This window comes from Solanum pennellii, chromosome 1 (genome assembly GCF_001406875.1).
Source record: "Solanum pennellii chromosome 1, SPENNV200".
NCBI classification, from domain to species: Eukaryota; Viridiplantae; Streptophyta; class Magnoliopsida; order Solanales; family Solanaceae; genus Solanum; species Solanum pennellii.
Window position 1 is genome coordinate 70441992 of NC_028637.1, and position 24561 is coordinate 70466552.

Consider the following 24561-nt stretch of genomic DNA (forward strand, 5'->3'; position numbering starts at 1 on the left):
TTTTTTTTTTTTTTTGGGGGGGGGGGGGGGGGGGGGGGGTTCCAATAATAATGAATCAAGAAAAACATTTGCTGGTAGTGTGATCTGCATATATTTTTATGAGAATGTCGTTGATTGTTGGACAAATTTAATATAAAGATGAACGTTGTTAAGTTTTATATATTAGGGGAATTTTTTTTGTTAAAAAAGAATAATTTGAGTATATAGTAAGTCTGCATATAGCTTATTTTATAAGTTTATGTGCAATCATCGCAATAATTGTCAAAAATATGCAGATAAATTGTAATAATTGGGTATATAAATATGCACAAAATTAAATATTAATAGTCAAGCATAGAAATATGAGGTGTTTGTAACTTTAACTTACCTAAGAGACAACAAAGTATATATTTCAAAATGTAATACTCCCTCCATTTAAATAAAAGTGGTCTAGTTTAACTTTATATGGAGTAAGAAAATTAAAAGATTGTTTACTCTTGTGGTCCTAGATTAAAGTTAAGTCAAATGTACAAAAAAATGTCCTTTAATCTTATGGCATTAAACATGTCAAGTGAAAAACTGAAACTAAAGTATTTCTAAAAGGGGGGAGGGGGGTCATTAAAAAAAACTTAAAAAAGAAAAGTGAAATCGTTCTTTTTAGAACGAAAGGAGTATGTTTTTTTTTAAAAAAAATTACTGATCATTTAGTTCTAAAAGAGGAAGGTTTTATAGTTGAAACTTGGATTACGAATATACCCATCAAAAGTTAAATGTACATTTTATTTACCGTTTTATATATTTACAAACTAGATAATTTATCTGAAGTAATCTATGACCTAACTAAGATTATGAATGATCATTTTCTAATAACTGAATATTAGACATTTGGTATTGTCACATATATTAAGAACTTGAAAGATTGTAAAATCATTACTCTTTAATGAATTTTATCTTTTATATATTTTCGATTATAATATTTATACTTTGATATAATTGATTTCTCAAAATTGAATAACTTTATAGGTTAGTCAATTGTCCCTTTGTGTATTAATTGGTATATACACGTGCAAGGTATAAGATACTAAATTTGATGGTCTATTATTCATTCTTTGGCCAGTAACAACTAGTTTTTCCTCGCCCTATATATGGCAATCATAGTCGGGACATACTAACTAATTGAGTGAACTTCAAAGCATATTCATTCACACTCATAGTTCCTTGTCTAAGACTAATATGAACTCAAGAACGTTCTCATCTAAAGGGAAAAAGAAACTGTTAGAAATCTCTCCTTTGAATTTCTCCCAATCAAGAGGATTGGCATCAATAGTCTCTGTTCCTTCCATTGTTTGAACAAAACTTGAGCAACACCTTTAAGTTGATAAGCGTTCAATTCCACATTTTCCACAGGTAACACTCCCATCATATTTACTATCATGTACATCTCATCAATGAACTTGTGGAGATCCTCATAAACTTTCAACCCGTGAAATTCCGGAGAATTCATCCTAGTGAAGTCTTATCCTTATTGTCATTGAACCCACATTTGGGTTCACGGAGAAACAACTTCTCTATCTTTTTCTAAAATCTTCAGCTCTGATATCTAATTTTTCACAATCCAAAGTACACCCTAGACATGACATGATGTATAAGACTTCAACAAAATGTACTATATCATAAAAGAGTTTGACATAAGAGCAGAAGTCTACATATTGTCTTGACAAGCCAATCTAATACATCAAAAAATAGTGATCGAGATATAACCCGTACACCACGTACAACATATGAAAACTGAATACATAAGAAAAACAAACAAAATAAAGCAGTCCTCAAAATATGAGGATTCACCAAGTCTTCATGATCTACTGAAACTAGCCACGAGCGTGAGGAGAGGAAGTATCAAACCTTATATTATGAGACAATGTAGGTAAAAGTACGCATTAGTACATGAAATGTACTTAATATGAGTGATATGTATAAAACATGAGAGATAATCATAAGCAGTGGCGGAGCTAGAAATTTTATGAAGAGGGTCCAAAAATTAAACAACAAAAGCTCTTTTTAAAAAGGGGAAAAAATGTTGCAAGTGAGATTTGAACACGTGCGCACTGGCTCATCAAAGATGTTTAAACCCACATTCAAGACATTAAACCACTAGGCTATGACAACCTATTATGTCAAGGGTGTCCAACATATGTTATTTGATTACTTTGTCTATCATTTTACTTGTATATGCCGTATTTTTTCGGACGAAGGGGGTCCAACATTTGCCTACGCCACTGATCATAAGGGGACATAAGGAAAACATGATATACACGATCAAGTTAAAAATGTAGTAAAATATTGAAAGAATTGTAAGTCTGCACATGGTCAATGCATAAACATCATTATGAAGATTCATAAGACCTTTGAAGTAACTTTATTTCATTTTATGGGATATAAACTTTAACAACTATAAACCTTGTGAGTTATAACATGAAATTCGGTGTAATTTTCACACCGGGATGGGAGATTCCACTAGTCAAAGTAGGACTCCATATCATCAATTCATATGTTATTTGTGGATCCACTAGTTAGGTCATTTTAGACATCTATATGGGTACATAGTTTAGAACTAGAGGTTTTTAGTAGTGTCTATCCTATTTGAGCCTTCACTTCAAAGTTTTCTCGATGTTAAGTTAAATCCAACGAAATAGAGAAAGTCAAGTATCAAAGCATAACATTAGAAAATGCAAAAATCATACCAATCCAAATCATGAAGTCTTATAAGAGTAGCTCTTTTAAACCATGATCCATTCATATGTGAGAAATCCTTTCACCAATCATGATTGTCTAAGTATGTGAAAATTTTTCACAATTTAATGATGTTTATCTCAAAAGCAACCTTAGATCATAAACATCTTTATCATAAAAAGATACATAACTATCATAATTCATATTCATAACTTCATGGGTTTCTTCGTAAATTCGTAATCAAGATCTATAGAAATTAATTAGAAATAATGTAGTTTAATCAAAATATGCATAGAAAGATTGAAATTGAACAATTAAATTATCATCAATTAAGACTCATGGGAATCACATGAAACCCTAAGCAATTTAGGTGAAACTGTATTTGGAAACCTAAGAATCCATTAGGACCCACTGGATGAATGAAATCTAATAGTGAAATCTCACATATCTTGATGATGCCCAAAAGCAATGGAGGAAAAAGGACACTTGAAACTTGAACCCTAGTTTTCTTCCTCGAGACTTAAAAAAATTGGAGTGGATGACTGTAGATGCAATTGGGGATTTGAGAGAATGAGAGGGTTTGGGCAAATTTAGGAGTTGAAGGGTAGTTATAGGTCTTAAATTAAAGGTTAAATGACATAGTATAAGAATTAAATGCATAGGATAAGATTCAAATACCCTTAATAATTAACTACTATGTGACCTTCGGATTGGACCTACAATCCATATTACTTTCTATGGCCCGTACTGGTCAACTGTAGCCTAAACTCAAAAAAACTCAAAATTTGCTCAACTTTCCAGGAGAGCTTCATACAGGCCATCAAAATTTCTACGGCTCGGAGAGACAACATGTAGAACTCAAATCCCAGTTCAATATTTCACTAAAGTCTGAGACTCCTCTATGAAATCCGTCTACGCTCTGTAATCCTTACGACAATCCGTCATGTTCACTCGTAGGTCAAACTTCAAACTTCAATTTTTTCCTAAACTCAACCTCCCTCCTATGAGCGCCATCTACGGCCCGTAAGAGCTTCTACAGACTAGTCTCATAAGACACAACCAATGGGTTCAATATTGATAAAGAGCTGATCTCATAAGTTAGTGTATGCTTATGCAAGAATTGGGACCCAAAAAAAAAACCCCGACAACAAAAGAGTGAAAAGAACATTTGCAGCAAACCAAGAAACATGAAAAGAGGTGAAACGTAATTCAATTAGAAATTCCACCCCCACCCGCACCAGCTAAATTTAACAACAAAAAAAAAATCGGTTCACCCAATTCCCCATCTACATTGATTGAAACTCGCACGGCCCCACATTGGTCTGAATCTGCCCCGTTCCCATCCCAACCTATTGTCATCCCTAGATAGAAATCAAGAGATTTTTAAGAACGCACAAGACCTTCTTAGGAAAGCTAATTAATTTTTGAGTAATTACGAAACATGTAATTTTATGTTAGACTTGAAGAATGACAAAAATTAACTGAAATGAGGGAGTTAATATGTTGCAAGAGATGTAACAATCAACTAACATCTTCATCCAAACCATGATAGAACTAGTGGGTGAGTGAGTTCTCAGCAAAACCCCACCCTGACAATAATATTTCATCTCATTATAGAAGCATTTCAGTTATTCCACTTGAGCCCGCAATCTGATTGATCAAAGCTTTGCACATTTTACATTAAAGCAGAATGATCTCCTTCTTAATGCAAATTACTCATCAATCAAGTCAAGCTTGAGCCAACTAGCGACAAGACAAGCTCAATGATCTAATCATTTCCATATTTTCATACAAAATTTGAGAGACCGAGTCCAACAAAAACGCCAAAATCAGTTTGATCTGAAGCCATATATTTAGATAAAAATCAAAACTTCATCTTACATCGAATAAGGACAAATACCAACCGCGTCTCACTATTGGCATTGTTTTTTTTTTTTTTTGAGAATGATAACTTTCACTATTGCCATCGTATAGAGAGCTTTTCCTTAACTAGCTTTCTGCTTTGCTAGACTTCTTGCTTCTCTTTTGCTTTTCCTTAACTAGCTTTCTGCTTTGCTAGACTTCTTGCTTCTCTTTTGTTTTTGCTTCAGCTGAGTAAGGCCTGAAGATGTGATTTTGACATTACCCATAATTGCAGCAACAAGCTCAGGATCTGTGCATGCCTTCATCAATTCCTTCTCTCTGCTCGTAGCCTCAGCCATGTGACTAAACAAATTCATGGCTGTCTTGGCCGCTGCAAAGGAGAAATTGTCAAGAAAATAAAAGCCAAGGCAATTAAAAAATGGTTCTAGTGAAGCAGCATATAAATGAGAATATAAGCCGGAATCCTATGCATACTGCAGCAAAAGTATCACTTCAGCGTAACACCTTAACAGACACAAGTAAAATAAAAATATTTTCCAAAAAACAGTGACAACATGAAAGATGTACCTTTTCCTCTCTTAACAGTGCCTGGCACCAACTTCACACGATATTTGTACGACTGTACTGCATTATAAGGACCACAGACGGGCACAGCATATAATAGAATATCATTTGGCAATGGATTTCCAGTCAAGTAGTCCACATCATTTAATTTCTCTCTCTCTTCTTCACCAATCTCATGGATATCCTCCTCCTCCATGACTATCCTGTCCCTGTCATTAGCAGCATTACCCACATTGGTTAAAGAATGGGGATCCCCTCCATTCGATGTACTTTGCAGACTCTCGTCTGCATTTTCTTGACAATCCCGAGAGAGATGACCCGCCTTTTTACACTTGTAACATATTTTTGCAGCATCTTCAATCCCTATTACCATATAAACAAAACAAAATCACCAACTCAAAAGTAAAAAGAACACTCACTACAAATGTTGTATTACTGTGTATTTATTTCAAGTAACCCTTTATTATCAACCTGCTTTCCCCCCAATCAATAACAAAAAGCATACAATCTTCAAGGTGCTTCCAAATAGGCAAGGTACAGATTGGGAAATTGAACCACTCTCATATATGGAAGAAGTTTTGGCATTATCTGTCCTAAGATTCACCAAAATTTACAACAGATGTAAATAGCAATGCAAGTTACTTTCATTTAATGCACCACTATAACACCCTCTTTTTTGTGAGGGAAATCAGATCTCTGAATTTAATGCCATGTGTCACTGAATAACATCTATCAATTCCCAAAACGTGTTTGACAAGAGACAGACAGTACAGGCAAATTATTTTTTTGCTGTAATCAAACACAAACTTAAGTGAAAATTTTATACTGCAGTCAAATATAGAACAAGTGAGTGTAGGATCCCACTCGGCAGCAATGGCGGTGCAGTGGTGGGACTATTCACCCTTAACCAGGGTCTCGGATTTGACCCCTGGGTATAGAGAAAATCCTGTTGGGAGCGTCACTCGAATGGGCCCTGCAGTGCGCGATCTTAATTTAGTCGGGGCTCCAATGAGGGCTCCGGACGGACACTGGGCGGGAAACCATATATATATATATATGTTGGGAGCGTCACTCGAATGGGCCCTGCAGTGCGCGATCTTAATTTAGTCGGGGCTCCAATGAGGGCTCCGGACGGACACTGGGCGGGAAACCATATATATATATATATGTTGGGAGCGTCACTCGAATGGGCCCTGCAGTGCGCGATCTTAATTTAGTCGGGGCTCCAATGAGGGCTCCGGACGGACACTGGGCGGGAAACCATATATATATATATATGTTGGGAGCGTCACTCGAATGGGCCCTGCAGTGCGCGATCTTAATTTAGTCGGGGCTCCAATGAGGGCTCCGGACGGACACTGGGCGGGAAACCATATATATATATATATGTTGGGAGCGTCACTCGAATGGGCCCTGCAGTGCGCGATCTTAATTTAGTCGGGGCTCCAATGAGGGCTCCGGACGGACACTGGGCGGGAAACCATATATATATATATATGTTGGGAGCGTCACTCGAATGGGCCCTGCAGTGCGCGATCTTAATTTAGTCGGGGCTCCAATGAGGGCTCCGGACGGACACTGGGCGGGAAACCATATATATATATATATGTTGGGAGCGTCACTCGAATGGGCCCTGCAGTGCGCGATCTTAATTTAGTCGGGGCTCCAATGAGGGCTCCGGACGGACACTGGGCGGGAAACCATATATATATATATATGTTGGGAGCGTCACTCGAATGGGCCCTGCAGTGCGCGATCTTAATTTAGTCGGGGCTCCAATGAGGGCTCCGGACGGACACNTATTTAAGCAGCCATAGAACTTACCAGTAGTTGCTTTTGCTCCCTTATCTGGCTCTGCATCAGCCTTTTCAATCTGGATTGTTTGATCAGCCTTTTCTTCTTTTCCAGCAGACTGCAAATTCATTGGAACTGTAACTTATGCAAGCATAGCTGGATAATGAAAATGCAAACATCTTGGAGAAGTTCATATATGTGCTCATTGGTGAGTTCATATACTTCTGATGGAAACCCAAGCGTGACCAGAAAAAGTTATGGTAAATGATAGAGGAAAAAACACAAAACGGAAAATAATGGATCATCTTTTCTTTTACAGACTAAGAAAAACAATAGATCATCAAATGCATGATATGCGTATCAAGTATGATAACAGGATCAGCGACGAGCTACCAGTGTAATGGGAATGAAAGCATCTAATCATGGATTGGTAATGGCCCTTGGTGAACTTGAACAAATAGTCATGTCGGAGAATTTTTTTCTGGAAGTAGATTGTAGTTGTGCTGTGCAAACAGAAACAATAAATTACCCAAGCTTTTTAGAAAACATAAGAAAAATAAAAGCAAACAAATGATACTGTGAAAAACTACTTCAAAGAAGATTTATAGATCTGACACCAAGAAGAGAGTCTGGACAGGTAACAGGAAAGACCTTTGGAAAAAGAAAAAAGAGGCAGTGTCAGGGCATAGCATCAATAAGTCCAAACCAGAGAGGAAATTCTCTTCGATGAGAGGAACACATACTAACCAGACTAGATCAAATAAATTTCAAACATCACGGTAACTTTTCAAAGTAGATCCAATAAATCCAAGAAGTGATGGACTATCAAGTGTAGTTGGACAGATTTGAAGAAAAAGATAAAGAGGAAAATACTTCAGACAGACAATCCATCTTTTTTAGCTCATACATTTGTAGAAGGAAGTTTGAGGTTGATAACTCAACTTTCTTCCTGGCTTTTCCTCAGTTGTAATATCATCATAGAGTGTATAATAAACTTTGTGATGATCATGGAATACCTCGAGAGCAAAAAAAAACAATACTCGCTTGATGCAGGGTTTAATCCACATTCACCTCTACTATCGTGTTCTAGAAGAAATTTGAGGCAAGGAAGTAGTATTGGCCAAACTATCAAATAAACTTCAGAAGCCACGTAAAGTACTATTTGATGCAGGGTATCTATATTGCCCCCACCACCCCGACGTCAACAAAGGAATTTCTTTATATACTTGATTCATATTGTTCAGTTCACAAGAACCAAAGAACTGTATGAGATGGATCCAGAGAACAGGATCAGAATGAGCATCTTTACCTTTTAAGTCTGACTTTTTCTTAGTTCACTCCAAACCCTATAACCCCCGACCCTACCTAAAAAATGATGGATAGTAAGCACATGTTTGTATCAATGCAACCTGTATGTGTCTCACTTTTATGATGTCCACAACTTTAGGTCACGACGGTAAAACAAGATACTCTTTATTTTACAAGGTACCAAGATACTCCTAGCAAAAGCTGTTCAAGACCCAATGCAGGAAGCCAGAGACTAACGCCATTAAGCCTACAAAAGTGACGAGCAGAACAAAAGAAGGAAAACCAAACCACTGAAAATGAAACAATTATGAAAATACACACTGTTCATAATACTCACAGCCAGCAGCGCCATTCGAATACGACGCTCCTCCTCATCCTGATCTGCATATTTCTCTTTTATCTTCTTAAGTTTACCCTTTTGCCCACGACTGACTTTCCCGCCACCAGACTTTGCTTTGTTTACATCTCCCTCACACTGCTTCTGAGTCTTCTGATTTTCTTCAGACTGCTTTCCTCGCACAGTGGGTGCACCCTCAGAGCTATCACTGCCTTTTTTAAGCTTTCTTCTTTCAGTTTTTGTAATATAAGGCTTTTCTCTCTGTGATACTTTTTTTTCTTCATCATTATGCTGCCCTGCAGATCCTGAGGGAGAAGGGACCCCATAATTCTTAGTAGATGCAGTAGAAGATCCAATTTCGAGAGCTCTATCAATAAGATCCTCCAGCTGTGATGCCCCAGAAGTAGCCATTATCCCCAAAGAATCTGATGTACCATCATTATTATTGCAATTAACTTCAATAGAAGAGTTGACTGAATTGCTAGCTTGATCATCAGAGATGCTCAAGCAGATATTGGATTGAGCTTCAGAAGAAACACCCGGAACATTTGACCTATCCTTTGGCATATCTGTTATGCCCTGCATATCTACAACGGGTGTTTCCATCGACAACTCCTCCTCCGAGTCGGATACAGGAATTGCTTTCGATGGCTCACATTGTTCAGCATCATTTAATCCTTCCTCTTCACCTCTAACTCTCCTTTCATTCAAGTGAAACCCCAAAGAACTTTCATCCATGCGAAACAATATTCCAAAGCCCATAACAAGAGGGTGTGGTGGAAGAAAATTCTTTTTGCCACGGATCATGAAACTTCCCACTGTTAGATATTCACCTGTAGGAGCAGTTTTACTGACCTGATGAGGATAAACCCACCAAGCGCTAGTCACTATCTTTGAGTCCCAAGCCTGGCTTTGGCAAACCTACAGTGCAAATTCAGTAAATATTTGTGAGGTTGTTGCTTCCCACCTACAGCAGATACAATAATATGAAATCTGCACAACTTACAGTGTAGCATCCCGCTTGGTTCAATGTGAGAGGAGGTATTGGCATCTCAGGTTTGTGATTCTTGATCACAGTGCTGGAAGCTCCATGGAGATCTGCATGAATGTACCTATTGCAAGGAAAATATTTCTCATACAACAATCACATACAAAGGAACAAATTCCCTACTAACTTAACCAGATTCACAAGACAGTTTTAGTATCTAATGTCATATAAAAACTAGACATACATTAATTGGAAATTGACAAAAGGTATTGTAGCACAAAAGTTTGGATCACTATATCCTGATACAGAATGCAGATTTACCACATTCTATTACTCTAAATTGCTTATATTTGATAAAGTGTTAATTCAGTTACTCCATTCTACAGTCGAATGTAATCCTTTCCTTTTTGGGTCATCATAAACTGATGTCTCTTTTCCAATGACCGAATTTGAGGATAACACAGTACAGCAAGTAACATCTCTAAACTCCATACATCCTATACTTATGTCAGTGCTTGACAGGGCACAGATTTTAAAATGTTAATTTGACTAGTTTATAATACATGGAGAAAACATTGAAGTAATGATTAAAAAGATTTAGTTTCATCAGACCGTAGGATAAGATTTGAGTAGAAAAAGAAATCTTAAGTTCTTTAAGATTGTGAAAGTTATATAGAATAATATTATTTTAAAATGGTGCAAACATTTTGGAACGGCTCAGAAATGAAAAGAGCATCATATATACTGAAATGGAAGGAACATAACTTTTCGGAGCATCAACATCTAAAAGTAAAGGTAGCAGCCGCCCCAATACGATTTCCCAATAAATGTTTGATTAACCACACTTTTGACTGTCGTCTTAAATTTACATAAAGAATCTTAAGTGGTTCTTAATTCAAATTTATGCTTTTGACTCTCTTCTCTGCCTTCTCTCTAGACTATTCTGTGAAATCCGAACGGTAACTTCTCGCCGGAATCTCTTGGCGGAGAAGCTGAGATGAGCATCAACATTGATCTCTTTGGTCCAGCAATAAATCCAAACAAACACAATCCTTTTCTTCACAAACAACCCCAAAATCCCCAATACAACGAACTCTCAATTTCCACAAGACTCCCTCCATGCTTCAACTAGTAATACTCCCGGCACCAACCCTCCTAGCGGTAGAGATAAAAGCAAGTAATTCTCTTACACTGGATTACTAACAACATCAGCTCACAAAAGGAAGAAGTTTGTCACAGCATCCTGAGGGAGCATTAGCATCAGGAAGGCTACACTGAACTTTGTGGCCAAATTCTTCTGGCTGGGTCAGAAACAGAGTATCACCAACACCGGCCGACAACGTACTCAAGTGGGACAGGGCAGTCATGGTTGCAGCACTAGTAGCAGGGTTGGAGATTGACTTTGCCCAGATATGTTGGCGGAGACACACGAGAGAGTGTTCAAGACCTCCACTACTTGCCCTTTTTCCGTGTTTGATCCTTCAGATGTGCAGGGACACTAGAGTGCCAATCTAGCACTTCGATAAACTCATTCGACCGACCGGAACGTTAGATATAGGTCTCATCAGAGATGAGGCTAATGTGGCGGGACCCCGCAGAGAGCCTCGGGTCAAGGTTCTTTCATTGGGCGAAAATCTTGCAAACACGGTGGAGCAAGCACAAGACGCTGACCCCTCCATACCAAAGCACACCGACCCCACCCCGGCCTCCTCTTCTCACGCTGCCAGCAGGGCCCCTAACTCTTCTAGGTCCACACCACCCACAGCCGTAGCAGTGATTCCTTTAGCTAGAGTGCAGAAACTAAAGGCCTAGATGGCCACCTTGCTCCATCATATACAGACTTGGATGCAAAAGTCCATAGCGGAGGCCGAGGACCCCATAGAAAAAAAGGTGGCCAAACAAACGGAGTTGCAGATTCAGGCAGTTCACAAACGCCTGGACACATTTGAGTTGTGAGTTCTGGCACGACCAGCCCCCACCACATCTCACCACCATTTAGACGGAGTTGGCTAGCCTACGAGCTGATGTAGATGCTACCTTCGAGATGCTGGAGATTGAGCCGGAGCATTCCCCCACAGAGCTGGCTGAAGATACTGTCCTTGAGGCCTTATTCAAGGCACATGCTGAGACACAGCCCAAACCACGTGCTCGTGGCAAGAGGCATCGTTCTAACGACCCCGATGAGGCAGGTGATGAGGCTCGTGCCAGAAGAAGGGAGCGAACGTAGGTGGAACAGGCTAGGAGGGCCTCGAGAGTGGATGAAGAGATGCGCCAGAGGAGGCTGCAAGAGTTAGTTGTTGGGGCATCAAGTTTCGGGCCCATGAGTGGAGCAGTGAGCACTACTGGTGGTGACGATAGAGTGGCGGATGGCATTACTGATGGTGTCATCCTTGGAGATGTGGCCACTGCTGATGGTAACTCAATTCTTGTCCCTGCGAGCTCCAAGAAACCTGACCCACCCGCTTGTTGATAGGTCTTCAGCGCTATGCGCCACAGGTTTGCTTCACCTAACATTATGCTTTCTATGATTTATTGTGCATTGGGACAATTACACTCTTTTCTTGGGGTGGGGTAAATGAAATGTGAGTGATAGGGTGAAGTTTGAGTAGCACAACTCACGATTCTCTTTTGGGTTTTTTTTGCCTGTGTTCTTTTTCCCCAAGAGACTGTTTAAATTTTTGTTGAACCGGCATATATTAGTAAGTGTATGTGTAGAATCATGAAAGATTAAAGCATGATCGCTAATGAAAAATGAGACCCGTCAAATTAAAGTGCTTGCATGTATAGGCTCAGATAAGTTGAATGTGATAGCTCTAAACATGACATGAAAATGCACCAACTGCATGACCTGTAACTAAAACTTGAACTGGGAATTCTGATAATCTGATAATGCAATGATGTGCCAAGTGAGTGTGAGAATATTTGATTGTTCGACAGTTGATGCCTAACTAGAACTTGTCCGGTTAGTCCTGCTAAGGGAATCTGCTCTAGAAGCTAGGAAGTGATCATAGGCCCTTGTCCGGAATAGTCCACAACTAGCCTAAAAGAGTTGACCAAATGAAGTGAATGTTCCCTTCGATCCGAATACTTTGAGCCTTTAATAAACCATTTCTTTCTAACTCACCAACTCGCCTTTCCACGGTCTAATGTTTTGGTCTCAGTCCCTCCTTGGACATGTGCACTTCGACTTAGGCCAAAAGCCTAAGTTGAGGGTGGCTAATGCAAAAGTGACCTCGTCTTGGACCTGACCGACATCGGGTATTGTGCACCTCGACTCGTGAAAAAGTCATGAGTTGAGGGTGGCTATTAAGAGAGAAGACCCATATATAGGTGTGAAAAGAGTTGGATGTTGAAAAGAAAAGAATAAGTAAAGAGAAGGATGTGACTTGGCGAAAATGAAAGAACAAGTGAAAGTAAAAAAAAAAGAGAGAGAAGAATTTTTTGAGAAAAAGATACAAAAGATAAAGTCACACCTAAGGTTGAAATGAATCAACGGAAAGAAGAGAAAAAGAAATAGGGTGTCAATAATAAAAGAGGTGGAAGGCCTAGTTGTAATGTCAAGGAGGGCAGATAGTCACTAAATGCACCCAAATGTACCACACCTGACCCTGAGCCTACATTACAAGCCAAGAAAGTCCTACCATGATCCTAGAGTCTAGTTTGGTGAACCTAAGCAGCGAAGATAAGGGAAGCCTATGGCGTGTGAAAACTGAGGATTATATTTTAAGTGAGCACTAGTTACATTATGAAAAAATTAGTACCTTGGTGATAGGAAAAACAGTGGAGGTGTTTATTGACTGGTAAATTCGTGTCATGATATGATCATGAGTTAGCTTGTCGAGACGTAGACACGTAGGCTTGCACCCAAACAAGGAAGAGTCGAGATAGATAGCCATGTGATTGCTCGAGCTTAAATTGTCTGCTTCTATGCAAGTGTCGTTTAGGGTCATAGTGCATCGCTTGAGGACAAACAACGAATTTAAGTTAAGGGTGTTGATGTACCGTGAGTTCACGATATTTCTAATGCTTTTCACTTAAGGGTTGTGTGTGTCTAGAGCTGTTTTGTATTGGTTTTAATATGTTTTGTGTCTTGTTTTGCAGGAAAGATGTTCAGGCATAAAACGAAGGAGACAACTGAATAAGTGCAGAAAAAGGGACCTACGGAGGCAATCAACGGAGTCGATCCATTGACACCCCGTAGATGAGGATCATAAATGAGCAGCCCAGGCACTAAGTGTGGAACCACAGCTAGCATTGACGGTCCGTCGTACTGGTGGATCATAGTATGATACTACGAGGGTTTCAATACCTAATACTTGAAGATTCTAAGTGTGGAGTCACGGAGGAGCATCGACGGATCGTAGATTGGTCGACGGACCGTGTTGTTGTTCCCTCATTTGATTTAAAGAAGATGCAAAACGGAGGTTAAAATATTTTTATAAGTTCTGGCTGACGGAAGAGAAGCACGGACCATCGATCTATCGACGGTCCGTCAGTTGATCTCATAGATTGAAGCCGTACAAACTTTATTTATTTGAATTTCTTTTTAATTAGGATTTTATTTTCTATAAATAGGGCATAAAATCTCGTTTTTTTGGGTTAGCTACAACTACTATTGTTCTACTTTATGTTTTGGAGATCAGTTTTGCAACTTTGGCAAATAATTAATTCTCGGATTTGATTTTGAAGCTTGTTAAAGAATGACAAAGTCCCACATCGGTGGTTAATGAGATGGGTGGACCCCTTATAAGATTTGAGCAATCCTCCTCCCTTTGAGCTAGCTTTTGGAGTGTGAGTTAGGGCTAAGACCTAATTTCACATGGTATCAAAGCAGGGGCCGTCTCACCCGATGTTGGGGTCCCCAAAAATCAAAATTGTTCATGCACCATATGCTAAGCACTGGGAGTGAGGTGGGGTGTTAAAGAATGACAAAAGTCCCACATCGGTGGTTAATGAGATGGGTGGACTCCTTATAAGGCTTGGACAATTCTCCTCCCTTTGAGCTAGCTTTTGGAGTGTGAGTTAGGGCTAAGACCTAATTTCACATGGTATCAAAGCAGGGGCCGTCTCACCCGATGTTGGGGGCCCCAAAAATCAAAATTGTTCATGCACCATATGCTAAGCACTGGGAGTGAGGTGGGGTGTTAAAGAATGACAAAAGTCCCACATCGGTGGGTAATGAGATGGGTGGACTCCTTATAAGGCTTGGACAATTCTCCTCCCTTTGAGCTAGCTTTTGGAGTGTGAGTTAGGGCTAAGACCTAATTTCACATGGTATCAAAGCAGGGGCCGTCTCACCCGATGTTGGGGGCCCCAAAAATCAAAATTGTTCATGCACCATATGCTAAGCACTGGGAGTGAGGTGGGGTGTTAAAGAATGACAAAAGTCCCACATCGGTGGGTAATGAGATGGGTGGACTCCTTATAAGGCTTGGACAATTCTCCTCCCTTTGAGCTAGCTTTTGGAGTGTGAGTTAGGGCTAAGACCTAATTTCACATGGTATCAAAGCAGGGGCCGTCTCACCCGATGTTGGGGGCCCCAAAAATCAAAATTGTTCATGCACCATATGCTAAGCACTGGGAGTGAGGTGGGGTGTTAAAGAATGACAAAAGTCCCACATCGGTGGGTAATGAGATGGGTGGACTCCTTATAAGGCTTGGACAATTCTCCTCCCTTTGAGCTAGCTTTTGGAGTGTGAGTTAGGGCTAAGACCTAATTTCACATGGTATCAAAGCAGGGGCCGTCTCACCCGATGTTGGGGGCCCCAAAAATCAAAATTGTTCATGCACCATATGCTAAGCACTGGGAGTGAGGTGGGGTGTTAAAGAATGACAAAAGTCCCACATCGGTGGGTAATGAGATGGGTGGACTCCTTATAAGGCTTGGACAATTCTCCTCCCTTTGAGCTAGCTTTTGGAGTGTGAGTTAGGGCTAAGACCTAATTTCACATGGTATCAAAGCAGGGGCCGTCTCACCCGATGTTGGGGGCCCCAAAAATCAAAATTGTTCATGCACCATATGCTAAGCACTGGGAGTGAGGTGGGGTGTTAAAGAATGACAAAAGTCCCACATCGGTGGGTAATGAGATGGGTGGACTCCTTATAAGGCTTGGACAATTCTCCTCCCTTTGAGCTAGCTTTTGGAGTGTGAGTTAGGGCTAAGACCTAATTTCACATGGTATCAAAGCAGGGGCCGTCTCACCCGATGTTGGGGGCCCCAAAAATCAAAATTGTTCATGCACCATATGCTAAGCACTGGGAGTGAGGTGGGGTGTTAAAGAATGACAAAAGTCCCACATCGGTGGGTAATGAGATGGGTGGACTCCTTATAAGGCTTGGACAATTCTCCTCCCTTTGAGCTAGCTTTTGGAGTGTGAGTTAGGGCTAAGACCTAATTTCACATGGTATCAAAGCAGGGGCCGTCTCACCCGATGTTGGGGGCCCCAAAAATCAAAATTGTTCATGCACCATATGCTAAGCACTGGGAGTGAGGTGGGGTGTTAAAGAATGACAAAAGTCCCACATCGGTGGGTAATGAGATGGGTGGACTCCTTATAAGGCTTGGACAATTCTCCTCCCTTTGAGCTAGCTTTTGGAGTGTGAGTTAGGGCTAAGACCTAATTTCACATGGTATCAAAGCAGGGGCCGTCTCACCCGATGTTGGGGGCCCCAAAAATCAAAATTGTTCATGCACCATATGCTAAGCACTGGGAGTGAGGTGGGGTGTTAAAGAATGACAAAAGTCCCACATCGGTGGGTAATGAGATGGGTGGACTCCTTATAAGGCTTGGACAATTCTCCTCCCTTTGAGCTAGCTTTTGGAGTGTGAGTTAGGGCTAAGACCTAATTTCACATGGTATCAAAGCAGGGGCCGTCTCACCCGATGTTGGGGGCCCCAAAAATCAAAATTGTTCATGCACCATATGCTAAGCACTGGGAGTGAGGTGGGGTGTTAAAGAATGACAAAAGTCCCACATCGGTGGGTAATGAGATGGGTGGACTCCTTATAAGGCTTGGACAATTCTCCTCCCTTTGAGCTAGCTTTTGGAGTGTGAGTTAGGGCTAAGACCTAATTTCACATGGTATCAAAGCAGGGGCCGTCTCACCCGATGTTGGGGGCCCCAAAAATCAAAATTGTTCATGCACCATATGCTAAGCACTGGGAGTGAGGTGGGGTGTTAAAGAATGACAAAAGTCCCACATCGGTGGTTAATGAGATGGGTGGACTCCTTATAAGGCTTGGACAATTCTCCTCCCTTTGAGCTAGCTTTTGGGGTGTGAGTTAGGCCTAAGACCTAATTAAAAATGGTATCAGAGCAGGGATCGTCTCACCCGATGTTGGAGTCCCCAAAAATCAAAATTGTCCACGCACCAAATGCTAGCACTGGGCGTGAGGTGGGGTATTAAAGAATGACAAAAGTCTCACATCGGTGGTTAATGAGATGGGTGGACCCCTTATTAGACATGGGCAATCCTCCTCCCTTTGAGCTAGCTTTTGAGGTGCGAGTTAGACGAACGACCTAATTTCACAAAGCTTTTGGTTTGCAATTCAAGTGCAATTTTTGGGTATACTATTCTTATAACGTAAGTTCATGATTTCTTCATCTATCAACATGGATTATGTTCTTACTAATATGGTAAGTAAATCCACAAGTAATTAAGCAATTCTTGAATAGTGTTTTTTTTATAATTCTTTCGCTTAGAAATCTTTTTAACGAGTGGACACGGTAGAACTCGCCTTGTTGCTACTAGCAGGACCAAGGAGATAGTTAATAAGAAAAGAATTATCAACATAGATTTAGTGTGATACTATCTAATAGGTAGTGTAAATTGGTACGAGGGTGAAAACTAAGTCATACATCAATGTGATGTCTAATATGAGGTAATGGTAATGGTTAGTAAATATATACACGTAGTCAGACCAAGGTGCGCGGTGAAATTCTCCAGATGTCGGACCAAGAATTTAGAGATACATAACTTATCACTTTGCATGTAATACACTAGAAAAGAATTGTTATTACTAGGAATACCGCATTATGAACACATACCCTAGTTACTTTCTCATCTTGAGAACAACTAAAGTTTACTCTTGTTCACTTCCTAATCATAAAATTAAAGGAAGTTGTTTCACAAAACCCCCCTTTACTTCATTGTTTCGGAAATACCTTGACTGAAAGATATAATTGTGGGTTAAAGTTAAGTCCCCATATTTCCTCGTGGGATCGACCCCAACCTACTAGTTGGATTCTTTACTTGATAACGATCGCTTATGTTTTTTTAGGGAGGTGTAATTTGAGCGTATCATCTATCCCCTTCTCTTTTTATTCTGAGTGCTTAATTGCTTTCACATATGTTGACAGGTCTGCAAACCAAGATTGGGTACAAAGGTTTCTACATGAGGGCCAATGATCCCCAGGTCAACCACTTAACATTTGCTAATGACACAATCATCTTTTGCAGTGGGGACAAGATCTCTTAAAATGATTCTGGACACTCTCAAGAAATATGAAGACAACATTGGCCAACTTATTAATAGAAACGAGAGTTGTTTGTCCCTCAAATCCAAAGCTAGTCTTGACACTATCACCAGAATGAGAAGGCTCACCGGTATGGTTTACCATAAATTTCCCATCAAGTATCTTTGTTGTCCCTTAATCACCGGGAAAAAGAAGATTTCGTATTACAATGACATTGTCAAAAAGGTTACTAGCAAAATTAGAGGATGGTACTCTAATCTCCTCTTTTTTGGTGGCAGAGCCATCCTCATTAGACCATGTTGTTGATCCTCCTAAGGGAACTTTTGAAATTATTGAAAAATGCTTAGCTAGGTTCTTTTGGTCTGGACAAGACACTGGAAACAAGCATCACTGGATCACTTGGGATAACTCGTGCTATCCATTTGTGGAAGGTGGCATCAATTTTAGAAGAATTGAATTTCTTTGAAGTCAACAATGGTGGAAGCTCAGAACTTCTAAATCTTCTTTTTAATAATAGGTAACTTTGTATTATATTACAAACAGTACAACCCATGTCATCAAACCATTATACACAGATGTCTCCTTTCCACTTGTTTTGGTCTATATTAAGTCTAAAACATCAATTACTGATACAGCATCATTAGAGTATACTTGAGTACACCAAAAACATAACCATAAAATGCAGTTTAACTTAACACTTTGGACATCATTCTTTATGCTCCCAAAATACCTTTCTTTCCAAATAGTCTACCATATACTAGCAGGGATAATTCTCCATCTGCTTCTATCCTTTGCATCACCCCTGCTGCCTCCCAACTCTTCAAAGCCTCTGAGACCTTCCTGGGCATGGGCCAGGATATGCCTTTGAGATTTAAAAAAATCCTCCATAGTTGTTGGGTATACTTGCATTGTAGGATCAGATGGTTTCCTGTCTCTAATGCCTCCACACAAAGCAAGCAACTAGAACATAAGGTTATCCCTCTTTTCTTCAAGTTATCTTGAGTTAGAGCAGCTTCTTTGGCCAATAACCATATGAAGCATGAGATTTTATGAAGCATTTTGCTTCTCCATATTTGTTTCCATGGCCAACTGTATGTTTGTCGGTTTGTTTGATCCATCAAGTTGTAGGCTGAGTTAACTCCGAATTCCCCTCTACTATTTCCTCAGAACTTCTAAATCTCTTTGGAGTGATTTCATGAGAGCCAAGTACTAGAACAATCAACACCCTGTGAAGGTCCAATGGACAAGAGGAACCTCTCAATACTGGAAATCTCTCTGTGGGGTCAAATTTAACACCGAAAAATATCTATTGGAGGGTTGGGAAAGGGGATGTGTCATGTTGGTTTGATAACTGGTCCAACTTGGGACCGCTTTATCTTCTGCACCCTTACGACAACTCCCATAGTAATATCAATCTCAACTCTGTCTTAACAGAGGGAATTCAGCATTGGATACTTTGCAATACCAACTTCACACAAAAGATAAAAATAGGATCAGCAATATGGGTATCCACTTGGACAACAACAAAGAAGACTATCCTATTTGGACTGATACATCTACTGGGGAACTCAGCACGAGCTTGGCCTGGAATAACATAGGCATAAAAGGGGGATCAACATTATGGCTAAAAGCATATGGAACAAGGACATCCCTTTCCAGATGACGTTTTTGACTTAGAGGGCAATTCACAATAGACTTCCAACTGATGAAAGAGTTACTAAAATGTTTGGAATTAGTATCAATCCTGGATGTCATTGTTGTACTTCTGATGACTCTAACACAGATATTGAAAATGTAGATCACCTTTTTGTCTAGTTCTACAATGTAAAAGAATCTGGAAGTTGCAGGGTCGCTGGGAATTAGACATATGCACAACACTCTCAAGATGATATTACTCCGTTGGTGGAATTTGAATACTAAAAACCTCATTGCAGCTTTCATATCTAAAGCTCTACCCCTAATCATTTGTTGGGAACTCTGCAGAACTAGGTGTAGCAATAAATTTGAGAGTGTAAAGCCTTCTTTTTTCAGACCCAAAACTAGCATCACTTACACTCTATTGCAGGTTACACAGAAGAATTTTGGTCAAGCAAAGATAGGGGAAAGCTGGAATAGCCTTTGTCAAATCTTTGAAGCGAACATCAATCAAAGAACTTCCATCAGAGTAAAATGGCTCAAACCACCTAGAAATTTTATTAAGCTCAACAGTGATGGAAGTTGCATACAAGGAAGTTGTGGTGGAGGAGGGCTAATCAAGACAGCCAAGGCAACATGATGTTTGCTTACTCTTTACATCTAGGCCAAGGTAATAGCAACATGACTAAACCCCGTGCACTACTATATAGTCTTAGCTAGTGTGTTAGTAGAGGTTATGATAGGGTTTGGAGAGAAACGAATTCCCTACTCTTAGTTAAATGCATAAACAGATAATGGAGAACGCCTTGGAGATTAGATAAATTAATTCAAGAAGCACAACAAATAGTTGAATCTCATAGATTTATCATCAGTCGTTGCTTGAGGGAAGCCAACAAACCTGCTGATATATCAGTATCCAGGAGTTATAGTGTTGATACAATACATGATTTCAACTTTTTCTATGATTTCAACTTTTTCTGTGATCTCCCGAGGGAAGTTCAGGATTAATTAACACGGATAGATGGGAGCTCCCTTCCTTCAGAATAAAACAGGTTAAACCTTCTAATTTTATTTACGAACCCCCCTGAATCCTCTTGTTAAGGAGTCAAGTTAGTAGAGTAATAGCTAACTTAGCCTCCCCCCTTTTTTGGTGTTAACTTGTAGAGTTTATCTAACTCTATTTCTATCACAAGATCTTGCATTAAGTTTGGTATAACAAACTTCAAAATGTAACTCTTTCATATCAATGATCATTGGAGGCAGTTTTTAAAAGAAAAAAACATTCAAGCCAAAAAGAAGTGGTTCTTAATGTGGGATTGAATCATCTTGACAACCAATTAAGTATAATTAACTTACAAATCTCCCTTGGACATGTATCGCTTGACTATCATCTCATTCTGTTGTGCATCACGTCCACTTATGACTAGATAATTCTCACTACTGATGAACCAATTAAATTTCTCAAACCAGTGAACTTTGCGCATATGCGAAATCACAGCAACTGTCTTTTCCTGCATATTTATAGTGGAGAAGAGAAGTGATGTGTCACTCAACAGTACAAATAAACAGCCCTCAGATGAGTATGTTCCATCAAAAAAGAAGTTCAAGTGTAACAAGAAGCTTTATTCACTTTACTTTCCTGTAACATACATCAGCAATCCATAAAAGTAACTACATATAAAAAAAAATTAAAAGAAAAAGCATATTTGTGTACCGCAAAGTGGTTATATATATTCAGAAATTATACTGTTCAGAAGAGTGCTACAGTATAGGATATTAAATTCAGTATTAAAGAAATAAAAAAATGCTTGGAGAGTCAAAACGGGCTTGGAAATGTACACACTTTATTGAGCATATTTGTACTTAGTTTAGCGCCCTAATCTTCCTTGAACCCTCCTAGAAGGTGGTGGGATTTGGGAGCTCTTTAGTTGCTTTTACTTGGTGGTTTTTGGTTGTACTGGAATTTTGTTATGTTTGTGGTAATAAATTTTACAGTGCTTGTAATTAAAAAGTGCTTATATACCAAGTCGATACTTTTTAGATAACTATGGGGCCAATCACTGAGCTGACAGTTCACTTTTTGTTAATTTTAACATTATCAACTTCAATGGATGATACACAGGCAACATACTATGAAACATAGACATATCCCGACATAGTATTCACACAAGATAAAAGGCAAAGAATTCTATGAAAAATAATTATCAGAAATCACATAAAAGATCTAGTTGGTGATTGCTGGGATCTAGTTTCTAGAAGAATCCTCAATGATTGGGAGGTGGAAAGGGTGGCTGAGATATTAGGGATGCTAGGCAGAGTGACCATCAACGCAAATGCCACTGACAGGATGTTGTCGAAACACAGCAAAGAAGGCCTTTTCTCAGTCAACAGTGCCTATAGAAGAGGTCTCCAGGTGATGGCAGGGAGACCAAAACACCTGTGGAACTATTTTTGGAAGGGGGATATTCCTACAAAAATGAAATGCTTCACTTGGCTAGTGATAAAGAGAGCTTGTTTAACACAAGAAGTACTTCAGAAGAAGGGTAGACAGCTGGTCCCTAGGTGTTTTCTATGCAATTTGACAAGTGAAACTAACAGCCACCTCTTCTTGCACTGTAATTACACTGCTCAAATCTAGAATTTGTTCCTTAGCATCTCAAATCTGAATTGGACAGTGCCAGAACGTACATCAAACGTGTTGAAGAATTGGGTAAGGAGAGGAGGTACCAAGAGCCAGAAGAGATGGTGGAGGTTAATACCATCATGTATATGGTGGTCAGTATGGAAGGAAAGGAGCAGTAGATGTTTCAACAATAGATCCAATTCCATACACAAGGTCAAATGGAATTGTATAGTATCTCTTCTTTTTTGGTTGTGTATAGTAGATATAGATCAGATTATAGATTTGATATAAAATTTGTAATTGACACTTTTTGGTGGTGGCCAGCATGTCCATAATGCTAAAGAATACAACCTTACCATTTTCAAAAAAAAAAAAAGATCTTCTATAACTTCCAATGGAAAACCCCAACACTAATGTCTAGAAAGGCCCCAATAGATGGACTATGAAAAGTGTAACACCCTGCAAATTCTAAGCTAAGATCCAAACCATTCCTTGTATGTGTATAGGCCTGAACACGGTGATTTCCATTTGTATATATGTGTTTAAGGTTAGTTCTCAAGTGTGGTAAGCGATTTGGATATGAGTTGGAAACTTCTTTACCGGTTGAGTTTTCATATAAGTTCCTACTAAGCTCAACTTCAAACAACCACTTTTCTTAGAATATGACGAGTCTTGTGGCTGAAGACCCGCTGAATTAAAGGTCTTTGAGTCTTCTTTCAAACGTCACCGAACGCTCGTTAATTTGATTTCGGAGTAGAAAGGTGTTATACATATATATATACATATGTATATACATGTGTACATATATATATATATATATATATATACATACATATATATACATATATACATACATACATATATATACATATATACATACATACATATATATATATATATATATATACACACATACATATATATGTATGTATGTATGTATGTATATATATAGGCCTAAGTCATTCCCGACCCCTTAAAGTTGTCTGCATAATTCAGTTAGACATCTTATCTAAGATTTGTTCCAATTGAACACCTTTATTAGTTAAAATATATTCCTATTGAACATTTTCTGACAAACAATTAAAAATAGAGAGTGAGTGACATACACTCGTGGATGATATGGTACAATAACCAATAAAAAAAAGACATGTGGCATTGACCCCATAATAACAATTAAAAAAATAAATTAGAAAAAATAAATAAAATAAAACTACTTTTTTAGTCAAAAAATATATATATATAAAATAGAAATAGAAAAAGAACCTTTCTTCTTTGTTTCTTCTTTGCATAGCACTCACCCAACCACATCGCCTCCATATACATCAGAAACACTTCGATAATGATGGAAACTCCGATTTTCCTCTCTCAATTCACACAAGGATTTTTTCCCCCACTGATACACCTGCCCCATCTCCTTTATACTAAAATTCATCAGCATTGTTGTGCTATTTCTCCAAATCTCACCTCTTTTTTTTTTCAAACGTCAATTCAGATTCACATATTTCTTTAATTCCTCTATGTTGTAAGTTTTTTAAGGTTTATGAACTTTTAATAATTTTAAGAAAATAACTTCAGATTCGTATTAGTCTTGCCGGAAAAAATGGTGTTTCACCGAAATTATTTTTGACACAATTTGATTATTATTTTTTTGATGAAATTCTCTTCTGCAACTCCAAAATAATGCTAATGATATCGAGAATGGCGGAACAATGCTAGAACGAAAGTATATGAGAAAGGGGTGAGGCGGGGGATGGTGGCTTAGGAATTTGGCTGGTAATAATTCAGTTTCTCTTTTAAACAAAAAAAAAGAAAAATAAACATGGAACCAAAACAAAGCGTAAAAGATCTTCTAAAGATTGAAGAACACAGAGTGCTCTGAAGAAGACGATTGTTGAAGGATAATGGATTTTGTTTTCCTTTTCTTTTTAATTTTAGTTATTTAATAATATATCTAGGTTTCAAGAAATTAGAAAATCAACTTTAAAAAAATCAAAAAATAATAGTATTGGGATCTATTCATGCGCTCAAGGACAGTGAATCACACTATCTTGCCACATAAGCATTTTGTGTTTAATGGGTATATGTTTTGAACAATTTAAGGGTTCAATTAGAACATGTCCTAATTGAGGTGTCTAAGTCAATTATGCGGACAACTTTAAGGGGCCGCCTATGACTTAAGCCTATATATATATGAATATATATATGTATATATATATATATATACATATATATATATATATATATGTGTGTGTGTGTGTGTGTG

The 24561-nt window shown here is 38.8% G+C and overlaps 1 protein-coding gene across 2 annotated transcripts in view; it reads right to left on the minus strand.

Moving 5' to 3' along the window:
* Positions 1 to 4363: 4363 nt before the first annotated feature.
* LOC107007776 (nuclear export mediator factor Nemf) overlaps positions 4364 to 24561 on the minus strand; it is a 41052-nt gene continuing 20854 nt past the window's right edge. The window contains exons 9-14 of one of the 2 annotated variants that reach the window (XM_015206545.2): positions 21032 to 21186; positions 9582 to 9687; positions 8576 to 9496; positions 6961 to 7048; positions 5140 to 5499; positions 4364 to 4942 (exon numbers count right to left, since the gene is read on the minus strand). In XM_015206545.2, the coding sequence (XP_015062031.1) occupies positions 4749 to 4942; positions 5140 to 5499; positions 6961 to 7048; positions 8576 to 9496; positions 9582 to 9687; positions 21032 to 21186 (1824 nt within the window). In that variant the 3' untranslated portion in view covers positions 4364 to 4748. Of the gene's footprint in view, positions 4943 to 5139; positions 5500 to 6960; positions 7049 to 7323; positions 7434 to 8575; positions 9497 to 9581; positions 9688 to 21031; positions 21187 to 24561 lie in introns of those variants that run through there. The other variant, XR_003575808.1, reaches the window with a different exon arrangement.